The sequence below is a fragment of the Amblyomma maculatum genome, chromosome 1 (assembly GCF_055883805.1).
Source record: "Amblyomma maculatum isolate TAMU_Amacu chromosome 1, ASM5588380v1, whole genome shotgun sequence".
Lineage (NCBI taxonomy): Eukaryota > Metazoa > Arthropoda > Arachnida > Ixodida > Ixodidae > Amblyomma > Amblyomma maculatum.
The window spans coordinates 392,458,920-392,479,842 of NC_139344.1; the positions used below are offsets into that span (position 1 = coordinate 392,458,920).

Below are 20,923 nucleotides of genomic sequence, written 5' to 3' on the forward strand. Positions count from 1 at the left end.
CGGTGGCAGCTTCGGTTTAATATCAACTGCTTGTGGTTATCTGATGGCCGTCAAATCTAAAGTAGAAATCTGCATTTCATATTGCTGTCAGTGTTAAGTTTTTTTTCTCTGGTGGCGGTGTTATTGGGACACTAAAATGCGTGCATTAATGTAGAGGCTTGTACTCGGTCTATTTTGACTCTCAGGGAGGAGCGATGCGAGTTCATACGGGCCAAGTACGTAGAACGCAAGTTTGCCGTGCGAACCTGCACAGACGAGAATGATCTTCTGCACGACTTGGAGCATGCTGTCACAGCCAGGCACCTCTACCAGCTTCTACAGGCCTTTGCAGAAGGGGCCATTCTCACGGCAGTGCTTCCAAACTATGTGAGCTGCGCTTGCGAGCTCTTCAGTCATGTTTGCATCCCCAGCACGGCTTACGGTCCCCTTATTTTTGATGTAATGCCATGAAAACTTCATTATTGATGCTACTATACAGAAAAGTAATTCTACAAGTGAGGTCAAAAACTATAGCTTGCACAGTTTTCTATGTTAATACCCTAGGCATACAGTGACTTAAGTAGTGCAACCCTAGTTCACTGAGCCTGTTCTGCCAAGATACTGCAGGCTCAAGTCTTTAATAAAGCATGCCAAGCTGGAAATGACACTATATTGTAAGCTCTACACTCCAGGCGTTTTTCTCAGCTCATCTGAGCATGCAGTGTCTACACTGCAGCTATGTTGCTGACCTGGATAGCCTGCATTTTTCAAAGGTTAGCCAAACGTACCGCCATCGCTACTTTTTCAAGATAAGGTGCAAGTATACCTCAGGGCGGTTAAGACCTTGTACTATATAAACGTCTCTGATAGAATGACAAGGAAAATTGTGTTATCGTCACTAAAAAATTTCTTTGTGACATGAAATGGTCTATATGACACGAAATATATGTGCAAATCAGAATGCTTCCCTTACATTTTCCACAAAATTATGTGTCTGCTCTCAGTATGGCTTTTGCGTGATGTGCAAGGTTTTGTGCACTGTCTATATATACTCGGACTTTTCTGTACGTGTTGTCTGCTTGAATTCCATGTTAAGTTTTATGCATGCTATTCAGAAAACACATAAAATCATTGAAGGTGTCATTCACAGTGCTTAACTGTGGCTGTCTGCACTAGCTGGGCCGCTCGAACAGATATATTTTTTTTCCCTAGGCAATAATGCATCTCCTGCACTACCTGTGCTTTGTCTTTGTGTCAGTGCAGAAATGTTGACTTGACTCTCAGCAATTCAGCGACTCTTGATGTCACTGCTAAAGTAGTGAACTTGCTTTAAGTTGTGTGTGAGCTTGCACAGAGCGCATGCATAGCTGTGCAAGTTTAGAGTAGCTACGCACCATCACTCAATCTCAAATCTTCATGGAAGATAGGGAAGCCCTGTTTTAGGAGTGAAGTACTGCAAGTAAAGGCTTGCTGGGACAGATGTGTTGTTCCCGCATGCTGTCACTTGAAAGTTGACTGGCTGCCATGCTTTTGCAATGCAGAAAAATACGGCAGACACAGCGCTTCACGTGGCGGTTGCCCAAGAAGATGGCACCTCCCTCCACATTGTGGACTTCCTTGTTCAAAACAGGTACGCTCCTCATCTACCCTGTCCGGTATATGAACAAAGTTCGTAGCGTCAACTTTCGTGCGTCCAGAGCCTACATTCTGCTCTGATTTTATGTTCAAGTGACACTTGAGAGGGCTTCCCAAACAACAATTTTATAGACAGAGTTGAACTTTGTTGTATTGATTCAGAATACTACCTGAAATCATTGTCTCTGTAGAAAGTGACAAAAGTGTCCAGAAATGAAAAGGGGGTAGTGCTGGAGCATTCTGCAACTGTACCAGAGTGCTGTTCACTTCACAACAGTGCATTTTTCTTTGTTAGCATTACTGCTATTTATGTAATTGCATGCAGGGAAGCCTTCCTTGAAGGCAAACTGAAATGAAAACTTACCTCGCTCAGAATTGCTGTAAATCTTTTCTATATGTCATGAAAGCCGTCATGACCAAACTTTAGGCTTGTATGAAGACTGAACAGAGATATAGGAGTGTTAAGAGCTCTGTAGCAGACAACACGTGCCCCCGGGTGTGGAGAGCTGACTAGCAGACGACGATCATGCTCTGATCGCAGTCGGTGAGAGCATGCGGCAAGTGAAAGAAGGGGAATTTGGTCTACTGTTCTCAGGATTTCGTCTGTTTGCACCGATACTGAGTACCCTAAGTGCGAGAAGCATGCTGAGCTGCTGTGCAGCTGTCGCATTCCCAAACATGCATGCCGTATCAAGAGTAAGCCTGCATCAGTTTATAAAGAACAGCAAGCTGTGAGAGCAGTGGGTGTTGGCAGTGAAATGCCATTAATAGAAGCCAGCAAAGCACAGCGCACTTTATTCAGCTCATTTCAATAGTGAAGACTTGGTGCACAGCTAGAACCTGGCCTCCAGTCTGCCACCCCGCGACTTATAGCTATAGTTTTTGATTTTCTGCTTATACTTTGATGAGCAAAGCTGGATGAGTAAGCATGGCCAAGACAGAACGGGACGAAGGGTCTTGTACACCGCTCTTCACCCGCATGCTTGTTGTCAAATGCATTGCCGCCCCGCCGGAGTGGCGCAGTGGTTCCGGCGCTCAACTACCGTTCCCAAGGAGGATGCGGGATCGAATTCCGGCCTCGGCAGGTGCTTTTCATTGGCAGCGAAAACCAAGGCGCCCGTGTGCTGTGCGATATCAGCGCACATTAAAGAACCCCAGGTGGTCGAAATTTCCTGAGTCTTCCAGTACGGCGTCTCTCATAGCCTGAGTCGCTTTGAGACGTTAACCCCTATAAAGCAATCAAATGCACTACCTTTGCAAGCACAACTCTTGGCCATTGTGATAGTATACACCACAGGCACACAACAGGTCTACGTGCTCATACAACAATTTCGTATGGCATGAGCCTAATGCTTTACCTTCACGAAAAACTATTTTCGTTCGAAATTCACAATTCCTTATACAGTGCAGCGAACCAAGACGTACCCGTACCATTGATGTAAATCTAGTTTTCAGTACCTTCATCCAGGCACGTATCTCTCTTCACTCCGAATAATTCCACTCATCAGCCGGACGGGATCCCGCCACGTGCATTCGCAATACTGAGCCCGGTCGACACGCTCTGTCTCATCACTCTTTGTCGGGCAGTTTCATTATATCAACGGGCTCGTAGCTCACATTGCAGACTACAAAATGCAATTCAACAGCACAAAAAACGGAGTCGAATTAATCTCTGCACAATGAACCATGGCGATATCTCCACCGCTACTGTGCCAGCTTGGGGAAGAATGATTCAAGTACGCCCGTTTCTATGTCAATTTCGACAACCTGTAATAGCCGCTCTTTTTCCAGTTTCAGTCTTGCAAACGACGGTTTCGGAAACCAGATTCTTAACTACCCATTTCAAAAGTCCCTCTCACATTTTGTTTTTAGCACTCTCTCTTGATTTACTACAGGAAAATGGTATTCTTTAGCAATTAAAATTTTTGTTGCACTTGGCCTTTAAGGAGAGCTGTACCATACCACCATATTGTCTTAAAGCAGATTTTCTGATACCTTAGTGGTATAAAACCTGTAGAGGCGGCTAATGTAGAAGCTACAGGTTATAAATAGATGTGTGATACTTGCCATGGAAGGTGCAGTGGCAGCTGACAGTATACTGATCCAATGCTCATGTTGCATTCAGTCCGGTGCAGTAAAAACCTCAGCAATGTTGTACTGAGGGTACGTATATTGCAGTATATTGGAGATTAATCTGAAGATATCTGACAGTGCCAATGTCTACCATGGTTATCTTATCGCATAGTTCAAGCAGCTAGTGCTCTGTTGACTCTGCAATTCGTCGGCTTTGGTTGATTGACTCCTGGCATGGGTCCACTTTCATGTTACTAGTGATCTCAGAGCAGTGTTTGGTTAGTCTGTCGGGAACAGCAACCTGTGCTTCTGTTTCTGGTCTTATATGTACATACCTCATGAATTTGCCATGCCTTAAAATTCGCTAGCTTGGAGTACTTGCACATTTGTCAGTGCTTACAGCTAGCTTTCCTCACTTCCTTCTCTGCATCAATGTGGTGTACACTATTCTGTTTTTTTTTTTGCGTACCCTTACTGAAGGTTCTGAGTGACGTGCATGGTTATATTACCAATACTGCAGTGCAAAAAATAAGTACCTAAAGGTTGTGGGCGATTTCTCTACCCGAGGGATGCGCACGACAAACACACAGTGGGCCGTATGACAAACATCTTTAATCTCACAGGGATCGTCGAAGTCGGTGCTAGGTCGTCGTCCGGGTGGCTGCGGGTCGTTTCCGTGGAGAGCGCCAGGAGCGAAGCAGGAACGAGGAGGCAGGGTTGGTTGGTGGACCAAGAGAGGGCGAGACGGCGGCGCGTGCCTTCTTTTATAGCCCCCTTGCGCGGGACCGGTTATCCCCGAGCGAGCAGGGAGAGGGAAACGGGCACCGCGCAGGGAGCATTGGGAAGTGGCGCGGCCTTCGAATGCGCGGCGCGCCACGAGCCCTACAAGGTGTGCCTAAGTAGGAAGCAGCAGAGGTAGAAACAATATATTGGTCAGTTTTTTTTTTTTTTTTTCTTTGTAATTATGTGCATGACGCGAGTAAACGTGATTTGCCACGTGGAATGAGGCTGCATCTAACGGATGGTTTATATAATTGAATACCTTTTCTTATCCTCTACTGGATTGAAGCTGGCTTCAGTGCATTAGAGCCGTGGAAAAATTGCAGTACAATCGCTGCTCCATCATGTGAGTTAGGCAACTCTTGCTACAGCCTGACTCAAGAGCTGAAATGCAAATTAATTAAGCAGTTATAATATCCCTGTGTATGCCTCATGTAACTTGAACTAAACTTCACAGTTATAGCCATGGTTTGGCTGTTGACGGTGAAAGAGAAGCAACATGAGAAAAGAAATTCATTTGTAAATTAACTTAGCCTAGGCAGGTGGGTTCAGCATGGCAATTTATGCTTGCATCGTTAAAGGGGGGAAAAAAATGCACACAGAATCGAAATTTCGTGCTTGTATTCCTTTGAGATTTGGCACAGGCTACTTTCCGCATACGCCTTGTGCACCACATGGCGTCTCAACTCTTTTCCTTTTTTTCTCTCTCTCACTGGCTGCAGCCCCAGCCTGGATGTCCAGAACAAGGCGGGCAACACCCCCGTGCACACGGCCGTACTGCATAACCAGACGGAATGCATGAAGCTACTGCTTCGAAGCGGGGCTTTCGTCGACATCAAGAACGCCGACAACAAGAGCCCTCTGGACCTTGCCAAAGAAAGAGGCTACCACACTTGCCTCGAACTGGTATGTGTACCCACCACCCAGAAAATTTAATCCTCAGCATCACGTGCATCAGCATTTGTTTATTATGCGAAGTCACTGGTTCTAGAATGGGAATCTGCAGGCAATTAAGGTCCTTAAAGACGTTCACGGAGTCCTTGAACCTCAGTCTGTGAGATGAAACTTTGTGTTTTTCTTTTGCTGTATGACAAGGTCTGTCTTGTGAATAGAGTCATGACTTCTTAGAGACCAGTGTTTCAAGCGAACAGTCATTGATAGGAGTAGTGCTGCATCTGAAAGATGCAATGTGTGAGTCGATTAATAAAAGATGCAGTATAATTCTCAAAATTGTTCTTTGGTGTATGTTCATAGAATGAACCCATTGTATGGTTAGAAATAGGTGTACTAATAGGTTTTTTGGTCACAGTAGACAGAGAAGAGAACCTCGCCCCCCACCTGTGCTTATCATTCATTTCACCTATGTTCAAGTGCTGGGGTTCTACTGTGCATCGTGAACCAGAACTACTTAGGCCGAACAAGATGCAAGCATCTGTCATTCCTTTGGGAATTGAACCACCTGTTCTGTGTTGTGTTGCCTCGACAGATCGAGCACTCACTTCAGAACAAGAAAACGCTTTTCGAGAATGTCAACATCGACTGGGGTCTAACGCAAGAGGATGGTTCGACGGACTTCAGCGATGATGACTATCCAGAAGATCGCGTGAGTGTTTTTTTCTTTTTTTTTTTTTCTGAAGAGGTTGTGTGAAAATGTGGCATCACATCAACCCTCGCCGACAGTCTAGGCTATGCTTTCAAAAAAATAATGCAAACATGAAATGGAGATATGCTCTGTGAAATTGTTATGCGACTACGGAGGGATACGCCAGGTAATAGTGACCACAAAATACAAACAAGTCTCAGTGATATGATCACAGTATATATATATAATTGCTTCACAGGAAAGGAAAGGCACAGTATCTGTCACACTTGCTCTGTGGACACCTGAACCATGCCATAGGGAAAGGGGGGATGGTGGGAGTGAAAGAAAGAGAGGAGCAGTGCTGTAGTGGAGGGCTGTGGAGTAAATTCGACCACCTGGTGATCTTTAATGTGCACTGACATCGCACAGCACATAAGCTTCCATCAAAACGCAGCCGCCAGCGGTCAGGATCGAACTGCCAGCAGCTTGGTTTCGATGCAGGCGAAATAAATGATCACAGTCGATTGGAATTTCGGGGTGATGTAAATTTGTAAAATTTTGTGGACAGAGTGCACTCTGTGCAGTGTGCAGAATTTCAAGCCGTGACTGCGCCCTTGAACACTTTCGCAGATTCATTGTGGTTGCTCTCTGCTTCCTTAGTGCTCTGGGACCATAACTAATTGGCTGAGATTGGTTGCGTGACGTCCGTAGCTCGAAGGTGTGACTGTCCCTTAGGCGCTTCCCGCATACCGCCAACGTCACATTCGCCAGTCATGCGGTACTCACCGCAAGCAGTGAGCAGTGGAGCGTGGCACGCACGTCGCCGACACCATAAGTGAACATTGGCACACAGCCCTGCTTAGCCAACACATAGCCGCCATTTGTGCTGTATGCACGTGAGGCCCATATCTTTGAGATTCTACTTTATTTAATCATGTCGATAGAGTTCAAAGTGATTAATTAATGTTATGTCTCTGGTTTTCGAGGCAGTTAAAGGCCTCTGTGCCAGCGATGCGCTAATCCAGTCGCTGTGCAGCAAATCCCTGCTGCACCAACTGGCTAGTATGGTAGACTCGTACTATGTCTGGCTGCTTAACTTCAAAATGCTGATGACTTAAGTTCCCTGTATCTGCAACTGTGTTGGCATGCCAACTGGAAAGTAGATGGTGCTTGAGTGCCTCATCTCGTTTCATAGCTCACATCAGACTGGAAAAGATCCCGGCCTTCAAGCGTCATCAGCAACGAGTCGACACGCCCGGAATCTGCCAGCCCACAGCCTTGTCCAAAACCACCGCCCCCGCCTCCACAGAATCGCAAGCCAGTCAGTGAGTGGCAACTCGGCCATCTGAGGCATATTTTGTGATTATTCCTGCTTGGATGCGACGACACTCAGCTGGCAATAGCAGTGCTGTTGTTGCCAGTAGGGTGACACATGCTCATTTTCTCAGATGGTTCATAGCAAGCATGCCCAAGACCTTGCATGCTCCGATTGTGCAGCTACTATAGTATCTTTCAAGCTTCGATGTTGTATTGCTTAAAACTGAGCTTTCCATGTGGCTCAGAGAGCCTACCAGCACAGTGCACATACACACTAGCAAAAGGAAAGGCCTGACAAGCTTTCAGATACCTAATGGCCACTACGGTAAAATGAAGGCCTATTTTAAAACATTGCACCCAACTCCTCTTATTTTCATGGCCTTACTCAAATTCTATCTTTAACCCTCTACAAAGAGAGTGCCCTATAACTGCTCTTGCTCTTTTTCATCTTGACCAGTATATTGTGCCTAAACTTGAATGTTGGTATGGAACTCTGAAGCTTTCCTGTCTGTCCGAATGTGATGTGACCACAGTTGTAACGTGATGGTTGACTTTGGCTTTCCTGTTATTTATCGTCGTAGGAAGGCTGCCTTCGAGCCATGACATAGTACAGCAATTGCTACCACTGTTGTCATGGGAAGGTCTTATAATGTGGCCCTTCTTTTTCAAGAGAGCCACAGTACTGAGTATCAGATAAGACTAATACAAAGATAAGCGTGGGGTTCTGCTACACTGTCATTGCATCAGCCATGAGCTTTTGAGTTGTTGTGGAAAAAAAAAAACGAAAAATTTCCCTGTTGCTTCAACCGTATGACGAGCAACACCTCCCAAACATTGGTGACTATTTTTGGGGCAACATTTAAATGAGTCCATCTTACATGTGGCACCGTTGAAGATGTGTATGGTAGCACGAGTTCAATGCTTGCAAGAAGGCCGGTTGTCATAGTTAAATATTTGCTGCTTGGAGCTTCTGTTGGTTGATTGATAAATAATTTTTTGTTTTCTCAAGTTGGGAACAAGTTACATGAAAGTAACCGGTTGCAATTATTCCATCTGAAGTGCAACTGATTATAGTGGTCAGTTACAATTTCGGAAAGATAACTGAATGATTACAGAACAGTAATCAGTTGCTGTTTTGTTACTTTTCTCCGAACTGTATTGCCATAACCCAAACTTGCTCCAACTGCAATAAACTGGTGTGGCGTGCTTGAAATTCCTTTTACACTTTCAGTTAATTTTCAGTATGAGTTGTTTTTCAAAGTTCTCGTGATTGACTTTGCAACATTTCCTCATGAAGGCATCCGCCCAGGGCAGTGTTATACCATACAAACTGGTTGAGCGCACCCCCTCTCCTATTTGTGCAGTTTCTACGTCCTTTATGCAGCACTGCTCTTCGTTGGTTGGCTCTGTGAAAGGGCACTGCAGGCAGGTTCGTTGAAAACCCTAAAAACCGTCTGTGTATGTTTTCTTAAGAATGTCAGACTCTGCTTCTGGTATGCGACCATACAAAGCTGGTTGAATTCTTCAGCCGGAAGCTGATAGAGCTCCTGATGTAGTCTTCCATCAGGCACCTATTTGTCTTCAAATTGCAACAGATGCTGCTGTGTGGCTCAACAAGTCGATGCAGTTGCATCCTCATAGATGCTTTGCCCATTCAGCCTTGTTTACAAAGAAACTATTGATTGCCAGTAATCAAATTAAGAAAAAAATAACTGAATTACCCAAAATGTTAGTTTGAAACAGGTAATGTAATCTGTTAATTACAAAATTACAAAAAGTGTAATTAATTACTTGAAAGTAATCAATTGCAGCTCTCGCTGACTTGCACAAATGTGTTATGACCTAGTAGTATATATGGTGTAGTATGTCAAATTGCTTTTTTGTTCAGTAATGGCCCTATCTGCATCGAACAGGCACCCTGCAAATTTGTATTAATGTTACAATGTCACTAACTAATGTCATGTAGAAGAAAGTTTCATCACTGCTAAAATATTGTAGTTTCTTTTATTAGAGGCAGCGATATCTGCTTACTAACACAGTCCAGTCAACAAAGTGAATGTACGAGGGGTTGAATAACAGATTCGGATTCGTGAATCGTAGACGATGGTGCACATCTGTGAAACAATGACAAGATGGAGGAATGGCTTGCGATGATGCAATGCCCTTGCCGTTCATCGTTTGACTGGCCTCATCTGTTGTCAGTTCCAGGCCTCAACGCGCATGGCTCCATGAAGAAGCGTGCGGCCCCCCTGCCTCCACCCACAGCCAGCAGCCTACAGTCGTCGTCTAGTCACTCGCGCACCCCGTCAGACCCGTGCTTCTCGCAGAGCACCTTGGGCCTGGTGCACAAGCGGAACCCCTCTGTAGACCTGGCCTCCAGCTCTTCCATCGATTCCTCCTTCGACATCAGCTCTTCCAACCACTCCACTCTCGGATCGAGTGAGTGTTCTGCTCCTCTCTTTACGTGGAGGTGTTGCTTAGAGTTGGCAGAGGCCTCATACACTAGGCTTCAAGCGATGTGTAGGTTCTATCAGTTTTCAGGCCTAAACTGATTTACTGGAATTACCCATACGTAATAATTGATGGCGCAAGTCTGATATGTCCTTCTTTGCCCCACATTTGCTGGAGCAGGAAGCAGCGGCGAGGACAATGGCACAGGCAAGGACAGAGAAGGTGATGTGGCACTTGTGCCATTGATTGATGGTGCTTAGAGTGAGTGTGGGATCTGTGAAAGTGAAAATCTTGTGGCGTGAGGAAAAATTTTTAAACCACAGTGCTGAAGGTAATGCCATTTTTGAAACTGATATGGCTGCTACTAATGGCCGGCTAGAAATTTGTTTGAAACTAGATGCCTAACTGTGATAAAAAGTTATTTATCGAAAATTTGTTAGCCGCCTTGCTATTCAACATTATTTTCTTGTTTTCTGATGTCTGCCAGCACTCTTACAATGGTGCTGCAGAAGTCGTCCTCATGTAGCCTGTTTTTGTTTTTTTTAAATTAAATGGCTGGCTTCCTTGAAATCATGCTGGCCGGCGAGCCTGTTGTCAGCTTTATAATGAAAACAGAGAAGCAAAACAGTCCTCCGCAGGGATTTACTCCGGTGATATCTTGGTGTGGAGAGCATGCCAAAAGCATGCTTTGTGAACAAGCATTCACAAAAGGCATCGATTTTAGCTTTTGCATGCATGCTCAGCCGAATTGAGGGAACGGCACACTACTGCAGAATTTTCAGTGGGTTTTGGTTTTTGGGGTTTGCTTCGTTTGCCATAAAGAGGTGGTTAAGCCTTGTGCGGCATGAGCATACATCGAGCATGAGAAAGGTAATTTAAAGGGACACGGCAACACCATATGATTATTGCACCCAATGAAAATTAAGTCTTCAATGGCTTGCAACTTCAGCTTTGCATCGTAGCTCCTCTGCTTCGCAAGCGGCATCACGTTGAGCTAGAACAACACACGACACACGCGAAGCCATGCAAGCCGAGAGACTTTTGATATGGCTTCCCCTTCCCCAGTGCAGAGTAGCAGGCCAGATTTGAATTATTTGGGCCAACCTCTCTGCCTTTTCCTATCAATAAATCCATCTATCTCTATTGATATGGCTAGACTAGATGCGGCAGCGGCATACACTTCATGTCGCTACTGGACCCAGTTCAGTTGAGGTGAAGTTATGTAATTCTACCCCTAGGGTAACATTTTAAATGCAGTTCTAACATAGCACGATCCGCATTCCATCAACAAGAACTACTTCACAGGGAGCTATTTATGCATGTGCAGGTCATCCCAAGCAGTGCTTGCTACAGCACAGCTGGGTCCCCGCAGAAGCAGATTTACGATGTGCTGAAACTCTCTAATGACTCAATTTTGTTTTTCTCTTTGCATGTTGATTTAGTTTTCAGACATGGTCGCCACAACGTCAAGAGATGATGTACGGTAGCACATCATTTTTCATTTTATGCAAGCTAAACGGGCAAAAAAAATTAAGAAAAAATGCAGCCTATATGCTAGAAAATGCAGTATGTGGCTACTCCGATATATTGCTGCTTCAAAAAGAACCCCCCATCTTGCTGCTCCAAAATGATTTCAGCAAATCACATCGCTTATTGAGTCATACGTTCAGAAAGCATGTTTGTTGATACAGTCTCTTTCCTCCGTGCACTTTCTTTGGTGTTCAATTTCAGCTCCTAGGGCCACAGAACTAAAATTTTGTTACATGAATATGTTTCCTTTTTCTCTCACCTGTCCAGGTTCCTCCCGGCAAAACCTGTCCCAGGGATCAGATGTGCTGAAAGGGTATGAACGTGCTATTCAGACTTGTTCCGTTTTCTTGATGCTGGGCGCTTGCTGTGGCGGTGCATGTGCATTGCATACCGTAGATTTGCCGTGCCAGACTTGCCAAGGGCATTTTTCATTGACTTTCTTCCAGAATGGAGGAGCGGCCTAACTACAGCACCTTGCAGCGGCCCAAATGTCCTCCACCACCAGCTCCAGGGCCTGCTGGTAAGTGGTTTCATATTAGTTATTATTATCATCATCATCATAAATAGTAGTAGTAGTAGTAGTAGTCATAGTAGTAGTAATATGGCAATGTTTATAATGATAATTTGTATGAAAACTGTTAGATTTTTGGAGAACTCGTTCATCAAAGCAGGTTAGGAATTTAGGAATGAGAAAGCGGGAGCAATATAGTGCCTCCTATGTGCGCTACAAAGCTTCAACCCTTTCTTTCTCTCTTTCTTCCCTTTTTAATTCGTCCAGCAGTGGCATCAGGAGCCCTGGCCTGCAACAGTGTCCTCAGGAGTGGAGAGCACGTTGACAGTGGTGGCAGCAGCAGTAGTAGCAGTGGCGGTGGCGGTGGCAGTAATGGCCGCCTGTGCATGCTGGACTTGGCCAGTCAGCTGCCCCCATCAGCGACACTGTCCGGGAGCTCCAACGCGGCCGCAGAGGTGCCTGTGCCACCACCACGGAAGGTGGGCCACGCCCTTGTTCACCTTTGGTACACTGGACTCTGTCCCCGGCCCTCCGCTGCCAAGGTTCTTGCTTCATCTCTCTCTCTCTCTCTCTCTTCCCTCACTCCTGCATGACAGCTTGCCCAGCCCTTGGCTGCTGGTGCTCTGAGCTCCCCCTCTCTGTCTCTCTTTCTGCCTGCCTGACTGCCCTGCCATACCCATGCTTTGTGTGCACTTTCCTTTTTTTTTTTTTTTTTTTTTTTTTTTTTGTTCAGCACTGTGTGTCTTCCTGTGGTGTCCAGCTACATGGATGTATTGTAGTAGTCTGTTCTGGTGTAGCATTAGCTCAGAAGAAACGTGGAACACACAAGGCACTGTTCCATGACTACCACCTCGCCTTTTGCATTGAAGGTGTATTTAAATTGGGAACATGTATCAACCGGTCCAAGTTGAAGTATTGCTGGCACGGCAAACGGTCTTCACATGTGTCAGAAGACACATCAGTTCAGCTGGGACCAGGTCACAAAAAGATTTGCAACGCTAGTTCCTTCTAGATGTCCTCACTTTATCGTAAGTGCTCTAAAGTTGTGGGATTCCTAAAAATGGAGAATAAGGTCTGTATGTCTCTTAAGCCATGCGCACCCAGCTCAAAGGCAGTATTAACGGAAGACTGTTTCCCATTTGTTATTTGCAAGCAAGGTTTCTTATTTTATAAACTTGTCTTTGTGGTTTCTGTTTTTGATATTGGGTCAGCTTGTGCTCCTTATCGTGCCATTCCCGCAGCCATTTAATGCTGCAATGGCTGGTAGTCCAGAAAACTATTTTATTGAAGAATGTCATGGTAGCAGACATGGAGTAAAAGTTCATAAATATAACAGATGCGAGAGAACCAACATTGAAGTTCGGTAGTAGCTAACTAGGCCATGGAAGTACAGATGGGTAAGCATAAGAGTAGTGATCAATGTGTTGTATTTTGCGCATCTAAGTTTCTATTACCAGGTTCAAAATTCCATTTCTTTCTTACAGTCGAACCTGGAATATCCGACTCTAAAGAAATCACAAAATATTTCCATACAAGTATCGGGAATTCGGTATTCAAATAAACAGTAATAAGTAAGCCTATTTGCAACCCACAAGCCGGAATACATTGCATTACATGCTAGTGACGCATTTCTTGCAGGGACATGCCACCCGCTGCATGGTGTCCTGGCAGCGCATTGCTCACAAGTCCATTGCTAGGCCTAACTGATTACCGGGACTCCTCTGCAGGTTCTCTGGCAGCTCAGAACTGCACACGAGGGCCGTCCTTAGGCACGGCATTAGTCATTAGTGGTGTGGCATGGTAAATCAGTACAGGACACCGAAGGCCACCTTGAAACACGCCCCACATCCACCTCGTTAGGTGGTTTCATAGTGCTAGACTGATGCTAGCTTTCTTTCTGACCTCACTAACGTTATAATCAGTCAGCAGGTTCCCAAGGCCATGCAGCCAACCCATCTTTCTCTCTGTGCGCGGGAAGCAAAATTCTAGTTCAGTGTTCAGAGTGACCTTCCGATACCTTTACGCAAAACATTAAAAGGGAAAAATATCTGTACTCGATATAGGCAGTAATTTGAAATATCCAGGTTTGAGGTGTTCAGGCTTGACTATACGTGTAACACATACCTTGCAGGTGACATGGGTTTAATTTGTTTTTGTCTAATGTAAATAAAATGCCTCTACAAAGCTTTGATTTTAGGGACGCCTATCTTGTAAATCCTGAATACCATGGAAGCCTCTTGCAGTTTTCTTTATACATTGCAGCATTATTATGCATAGCATATGGCTGTTGTCTTCTGAAACTAAAACCTTTTCCTTCAATTTTCTTTAATGCTTGAAATGTAGTGCAGTATTGAAAATCAGTGTTACCTTTACACCGAAGCAGCATGATTGAAAATGGGTCATTTTGTGTGGCATGGTTTCATGCAGAACTGTAATAAAAGAGTGATTACTCCTTGACATCCATCAGAGCAGCCGTATGACTGCAAACAAAAATTATGTACTTTCTCGGAAACTTTGTAGTCTGAAAAAAGATTTGTACTAGTCCGGGATTCGAACCCAGGACCCACCGCCTTTCCGGGGCAGTCGCTCTACCAAACTTTCAAGCCGGGCACACACCATCTGCCCTAACCAGGAAGGCTAGCAGATGGTCAGGACTTCGGAAAGAGCGAATTATTCAGTAACTTAAAGTGCACCTAATTGCTGCTGCGCTTAGGTGGATGTCAATGAGTAATTACTCCCTTATTTCAAATCTACTCCACCTTGGGGATTTCCCCTGAAACTTTGGACTAATGTGGAACTGTACAACAGGCCATCCTTGGGCTGGCATGCTCGGAGCACTGTTTGTGGGTAACATGCTGCCGCAAACAAGAAAGCGGCAGACAAGCAAGGCAATGTCGCAGAGCGCTGACTTCCAGCTGTGTTGCGTTTTTATAACAGGGAACTTATATGCCATGCATTCAGGCAACTCACCAACAGCTCCTCTGGCCATCTGGCCTACATATCTCATGGTGCAGTGTTGTGGTACAACCCATTCTGCATACGTTACATCTTACTCGAAGTCATACAGACATCAAAAATTGCCAGGTTGGAAGTTCAGCGCGCATGTTAAAACATGCGCATTGTTACAAAAAAAATTGACACTTCTGCCATTTTCATAAGCACAGTAACGTCAACGTCGTAGTACCTTGTTGTTTTGATGAACCTTGCAGTGTTGTTTGTTTCCTGCTTTGCTGCGTGGTCAGTATGCATTCTATGTTGTCAGAAACAAAATTCACTTGGCACTCGGTGCTTTCACCTTTTGTCTTTTGCTCCTTTGTGCAGTGTTGCCAATGGTTTAAAAGTTACGCCACTTTGAAAGCTTGGCCAACCAGTGTGGCATTGTCTCTTTTTCCGTGCCTAAGCGTGTGCCTTTTGAAAGGACTTCCACCCTTTCTTCTTACGTGATCTCGTCTGTGTGATTCCATTTCATTGTGTTTCTTCTCTTTGTGGTGTCACCCGATAATTGGCCTAGCCGGGCACACTCAGAGCTGCGGTTTGACCCGAGCACAATTTGTCAAATGATAGCTCAGCTGGCTCAAGCCATGGTGCAGGCTCATGGGCCAGCCCATTTTATGCAGACCTCTGTCTAGCTTTATGTGCAAATTACATAATCTAAAAGAACCTTGTGGACTATGCCTGAGATGTTTTTACTCTGATAATCGTGCATCAAAGATACCTCCATAGCACGGTCTCCACCTATACATTGTAGCTGTAACGATAAGCAAAGACCACTGTAATGTAGCCTGCAATGTTTACACGAGTAAGCACTGTTTAAATTTGCGTTGCAGATTCCCCCCGCGAGGAAACCCACGGACGGTCTGGGTGATCAGCAAGTAAGTGAAAAAAATAATAATAAATTATAGCCTGGTGGATGAAGAAATACAGTGCGCATTTTCAGCCCATTCTAGAAAGTTTGTAATTGGGAAAGAGTTTTGGGGACACCTCCAGCATGTTCTGTTGGTGTTGCTGTTTGTAATAGCTTTCTTTTCTTTTTTTTACACCGTAAAAATGGTTAGCCTTGGTTAGGTTAGCAATGGTTAGCCTTGACCGCTTAGTAAAGAGCAGAGACATTAGTCTGCCAACCAAGATCCGTATAACTCGTGCTATGGTCTTTCCAGTTGTGATGTATGGATGCGAGAGTTGGACTGTGAAAAAGGCTGACCGCTGAAGAATTGACGCGTTTGAATTGTGGTGCTGGCGAAGACTCTTGAGAGTTCCTTGGACTGCCAGAAGATCAAATCAGTCGATATTGTCGACCATAAACCCTGACTGCTCATTGGAGGGTCAAATTCTAAAGTTAAAGCTCAGCTACTTTGGTCATTTGATGAGAAGAGAGGAGTCGCTGGAGAAAGATTTGATGTTGGGAAAGGTTGAGGGTCGCCGGAGAAGGGGTAGGCAGCAAACGCGATGGTTAGATGGCATCCTGGAGGCACTGCAGATGAAGTTATGTGATATTAGGAAGATAGTGAGAGACCGGAAAGCGTGGCGTGACATGGTCCATAGGGTCACGAAGAGTCGGACACGACTGAACGACTGAACTGAACTGTCATGCAGGGTTGGCACTGAAGCTTTAGCCTGTATGGTATTCATGCTGTATGCAGTTGGTTGCTCAAAAATTGCTATTCAAGAAAGCACTATTTGTATTCAAAAGGGTTTTCTTGGTAGCAAAGGCTGAATTATGGACTAGTGTGCAGTTCATGAGATTTGCTTTGTCAGCTCCAGTTTACTTTCAGATCTGACAGTGGTCTACTTAGGTAGCATGCAGATGAATTACCATGGCAGGGCACAATTGGCACCTGTCACAAGTGTCACTTGGCCTCTTGCTTGCTCCAAACGCAGTGCAACAGTGACCGCATGGCCTCTAAGTCAAGGCGTCGCTGTCGGGCGTTGTACGACTGCTGTGCCGACCAGCAAGATGAGCTGTCGTTCAGCGAAGGTGAAATCATTGTCATCATCAGCGAGATCACCGAGGACGACCAATGGATGGAAGGAATGATTGAGGGTGAACCGCAGCGCAGGGGTGTCTTCCCGACCAGCTTTGTGCACATGCTGTCCGATTAGCGAACGACTCTCGAGTGAGATTAGTCCCACCACTTTTCCTTTTATTTATTTTTTTTTTTTTAACCTGTTGCCTCCACTGGAGCGCGCACTACCTGTGCTTGCATCTACTGTTTTACAATTTTGATCCTTTGGGGGGTACTAGAAACGCATTTTAACGTTTATTTCCTGATTGGAATTTTCAGCAGGTTCAGCAGTCAATGCTGGATCCTCTTTTGTTTAGCTGAGCTGCTGAAGACATTGACTTCATGCCAAGAGCACACACTTAGTCCCAGCAGCTTTTTTAATTGCCAGAAAACTGGCCAAAGGGCAGTATGAATATGACCTATATGACCTGGGAAGAATAGTTATTTAATAAATAATTAGTTTCATTAAAGCTTGAGCATACCTTTGATGTCTTATTACTATATCAGTACAACGTTCTCGCACTACATTGCCTGTCTGCAGTGGATTTCAGTTACAAATGTATGCTTGCAACAAGTCAGCTGCCCGGATCACAGTTTCTTCAAGTAGTCAAGTTTGCTGTACTATGCGAATCAGAGAAGGTAGACGAGAAGATGATAGCTCTCCAAGTCCTTTCGGTGAATGAGGAGTTCTTATACCCAGCAGAGTACCGTTAGGGGCGCAGCACAGAACAAGGGCACGTGTGGTTAACGCTTGCTGCGACATGAGACAAAGCTCTTCAGTTCTCAGCCGAAACGACAGCAGCGTGAAAAACCCACACCATGTCCACACTTTGTTGCACTGCGATATGAGTTGCTCACCCCTTTTACTCTGTGATTTAATTGCACTACAAGTAATGCCTCTGCATTCTTCCATGCAAAGCCAAACAAACATGCCCATGTTATTATAGTGTCTTCCATATATGTAGTGGAGCATAGCATTCGCTGTTTTTGTAGATGTTCGATCAAAGCCATTTGTGAGCAGGCACTTGTGACCACTTTTTCTTATCTGAACATGCGAGCGTGCGAAAGACACGCAGTCTGTATTGTTTGTATAATTATGCTCATCCTGTAAGAGGTAATAAAATTGTTTCAATCTTAAGAGCTATTGGAATGGCATATAGTTTGCGTTGTTTTGCTAATTTTGTTCGATTGAACTTAAGTGATTGTTGTAATTTGTAATTAAATATTTAATACTGCATGTCTTTTCAGTGCATTCGTTGTTCGATACTATTAGAAGCATTGCGACGATGGTGATAAACCTTCGGTCTTATTTGTGTAATATTGAGAGTGCGTAAGACGTGTGTTGTGTAACGGGGAAATTCGAATTTGATTTTTTAAAAGTCTACAGCAGTCGTGTGTGCCAGCTAGCCACTGACTAATACAGCATTAAGTATCGACTCCTTGTTTACTTTTGAGAATTAGTTCAGTAGTGTGTGCGGAGCACTTTTTGAAGAACAGGTCACCGTTACAAGTTATGCCTCGAGCTCGAAGTCACTTCAGCTGACATGCACAGACATAAAATGTGTAATTGTAAAAGCAGTATTCATGTTTTGACATACTGGAAATGGAACTGCGTTAAGACAGTCCTACAATTTTGTGACACATGTATATTTGCTGCATGAGCACCTTGCCAGATTATAAGTGTCTTGTGCCAACAAACGAGAGCAGCGGCAAAGAACAAGGTGTATTGTACATAGTGTCATTGTGAAAGATTATCAGAGGAAATAACATCTTATCGTAGCAGTACTACAATTATAAACAAACTGCTCAAGGATGTGATGGTTAGTCAAGTTACTGTACAGGGTGTTTCCAGCAAACTAAGTGTTGTGACAACCTTATGGCTTTCTTTTTTTTTCTTTATTTGTTATAGTGTAGTTTTAGCTCTGTTCCTTCTTGAATTTACCTGTAGAGCATTTGCCATGTTTCACAATCCCTTCAGCAGGGACTAGCTGCACGCACAAATATGTGACTGTTTTCCTCGGCTGATAGGATGTATGGCAAACATTTCTGAATACCTGTAACACAGTTCGTTTTTCTGTCTGGCAGGTGTGATTAAAATGAGTAATGGCTGTGTGTTTCTTTATCTAGGAGGAAGGTAAATAATTCTTACTCCAATTTAGAGGGAGCAAGACCAGAAGTAAAAAAAAAATACAAACTTGCTTGCTTTTTAAAAAGCCCAGGGTTGTTTGAAAATTTTGATGACTGCATGTTGGCTGGAATTCCCTGGTCTTGTTGCATTCGTGAAAATGTTTGAACAGTAACTGATACATTTTTTCCTTTTTCTTCCTGTTATACTTTGTTTTTCTGGTGTATTCATGTGACCTGCTTGGTGTCATAAGCTTATAATGGTTCCCACCACATTATGGACAGATCATGTTTTTCATTGAGAGTTCACTCAAGACTTGTCATGCTCAAGAGGCATTGTCATGTTCATAATGGCACTGGTAGACATTGGAAATACGCATTCGTAGCCCTACTTTCAGAATCTGTTTGCGAGAGGACAGAAAGGAAAAAAATACACTTAGGCAACTTGATGTGGGCCTCCTTTGCTGGCTGTTTACAAACATAGTGTGTGAATTGTTTGAAAATGTGCGCTACACAATGAAGCGCTGTTAACACATCTGTGTTCTTTGTTTCTTGCCTTGTGCAAGCAAAGCCAAAAGTATGAATATGTGACTTTTAGAGCCTTCCAGCAAAAACAGACTAAATATAGTAGTTGTAATTAGTCTAGTTGTGTCCTTTTCTCTCTGTGTTTGTGCGCATTGCTTTGTTTTTTGTACTCTTTATCTTTGTTTCAAATGAAGAGGATAATCTCAGTTAGCTTACCATTTCCTGTGCACAGATGAGCTCTGCAGAGCTGTTGGGTCATTTAACCAAGTTTTCCCCACAGTGTCCTCGATCCAAGCAGGAGTATTCTGCTGTGCTCTTTGACTGTAGTGCGAGTGATATAACTTGTTAAAAAACTGTGATGCAAGTACAAGTACGAAACATTCTAGTCTGAACAAAGAAAGATGAAATAAGTATGCGATGTGTTGTTTTACCCCCTTCCTGCACAGTCACCATACATATATATTATACAACGCTACTGCCAAACCGATTTTATATATGCAGAATTTGTGAGTACCTCTTGTACATAGAAAACATTGTGTTGCCTCTCCACAAGAAAGCATTTACCACGTCTGAAGATTTGCACTTTTTCACTGCAAGGTGTTTGTAGACTAACATATTTCACATCCTTTTTTTTTTTTTTTTTTTTTTTCATCCGAAAGAAAGATCAGCAGCTGTGTGTGACACTTACCCGCATCTACCATCGCCTGCTGCTTCAGGGAATTGTTGCTGTTGCTTTAAGCCACAGCTCAACGTATGCCTTTTTGAGCCTTGTATGTGCGCATGTGTCTAAATCCACCTGCGCCCTGCACATCTAGTTCTGAATATGTGGCCAGCCCTTGCTTTTTTTTCCCACCCCTGACCTTAATAGTGTGAGCATGCTGTTCAAGCCACATTGTGTATTTGTGAATTTACAATAAACTGGGAATCAGCAGTGTGCCCGTTTGCATTTTCCATTGCAGTATTCTTCTGTCACTAGTGCAACACAATACGTTTCAAATGCAGTAACCAAGCACAAGTCGTTAAAATGCACACAGAAAGGCCTCGTAAAAGTATCATAGAACACACTCTTGCTTAAACTGAAACACTTTTCTCTTTTGTGTGTTTTGAGTCTCGACTAACCTGACTCAAAACCTGTATTGCATAGCTTTTGCCCACTCATGCTTGCCTGTTGGTAGCTGTGTGGTTAAATGCAGTAAGGATAAGTTTGAATAATGGTCAACATTTTCTAACATCCTCAAGGTGTGCGTGACAGTACATAGCCTGTAATTCCATACATCTTGCAGAATTGCATGGTGCACAAAGACGAGCATCCATGCCTCACCTGCATGCAGTGCAAACTCCTGCACTTCACTGCCAATCAATACACACTTGTGTCTGAGAGAGCTTGAAAGATTACACTAGCAGACAAGACTT

General features: G+C 44.1%; 1 protein-coding gene across 1 annotated transcript in view; it reads left to right on the forward strand.

The window, feature by feature from the left end:
- Asap (ArfGAP domain of ASAP) overlaps positions 1-20,172 on the forward strand; it is a 34,010-nt gene extending 13,838 nt beyond the window's left edge. Inside the window, exons 18-28 of the mRNA XM_084594808.1 lie at positions 186-366; positions 1,521-1,609; positions 5,190-5,373; positions 5,954-6,070; positions 7,245-7,374; positions 9,569-9,805; positions 11,615-11,660; positions 11,794-11,867; positions 12,126-12,400; positions 15,686-15,730; positions 16,737-20,172. Of these exons, the coding sequence (XP_084450934.1) occupies positions 186-366; positions 1,521-1,609; positions 5,190-5,373; positions 5,954-6,070; positions 7,245-7,374; positions 9,569-9,805; positions 11,615-11,660; positions 11,794-11,867; positions 12,126-12,400; positions 15,686-15,730; positions 16,737-16,958 (1,600 nt within the window). The 3' untranslated portion in view covers positions 16,959-20,172. The remainder of the gene's footprint in view (positions 1-185; positions 367-1,520; positions 1,610-5,189; positions 5,374-5,953; positions 6,071-7,244; positions 7,375-9,568; positions 9,806-11,614; positions 11,661-11,793; positions 11,868-12,125; positions 12,401-15,685; positions 15,731-16,736) is intronic.
- The last annotated feature ends 751 nt before the right edge of the window (positions 20,173-20,923 follow it).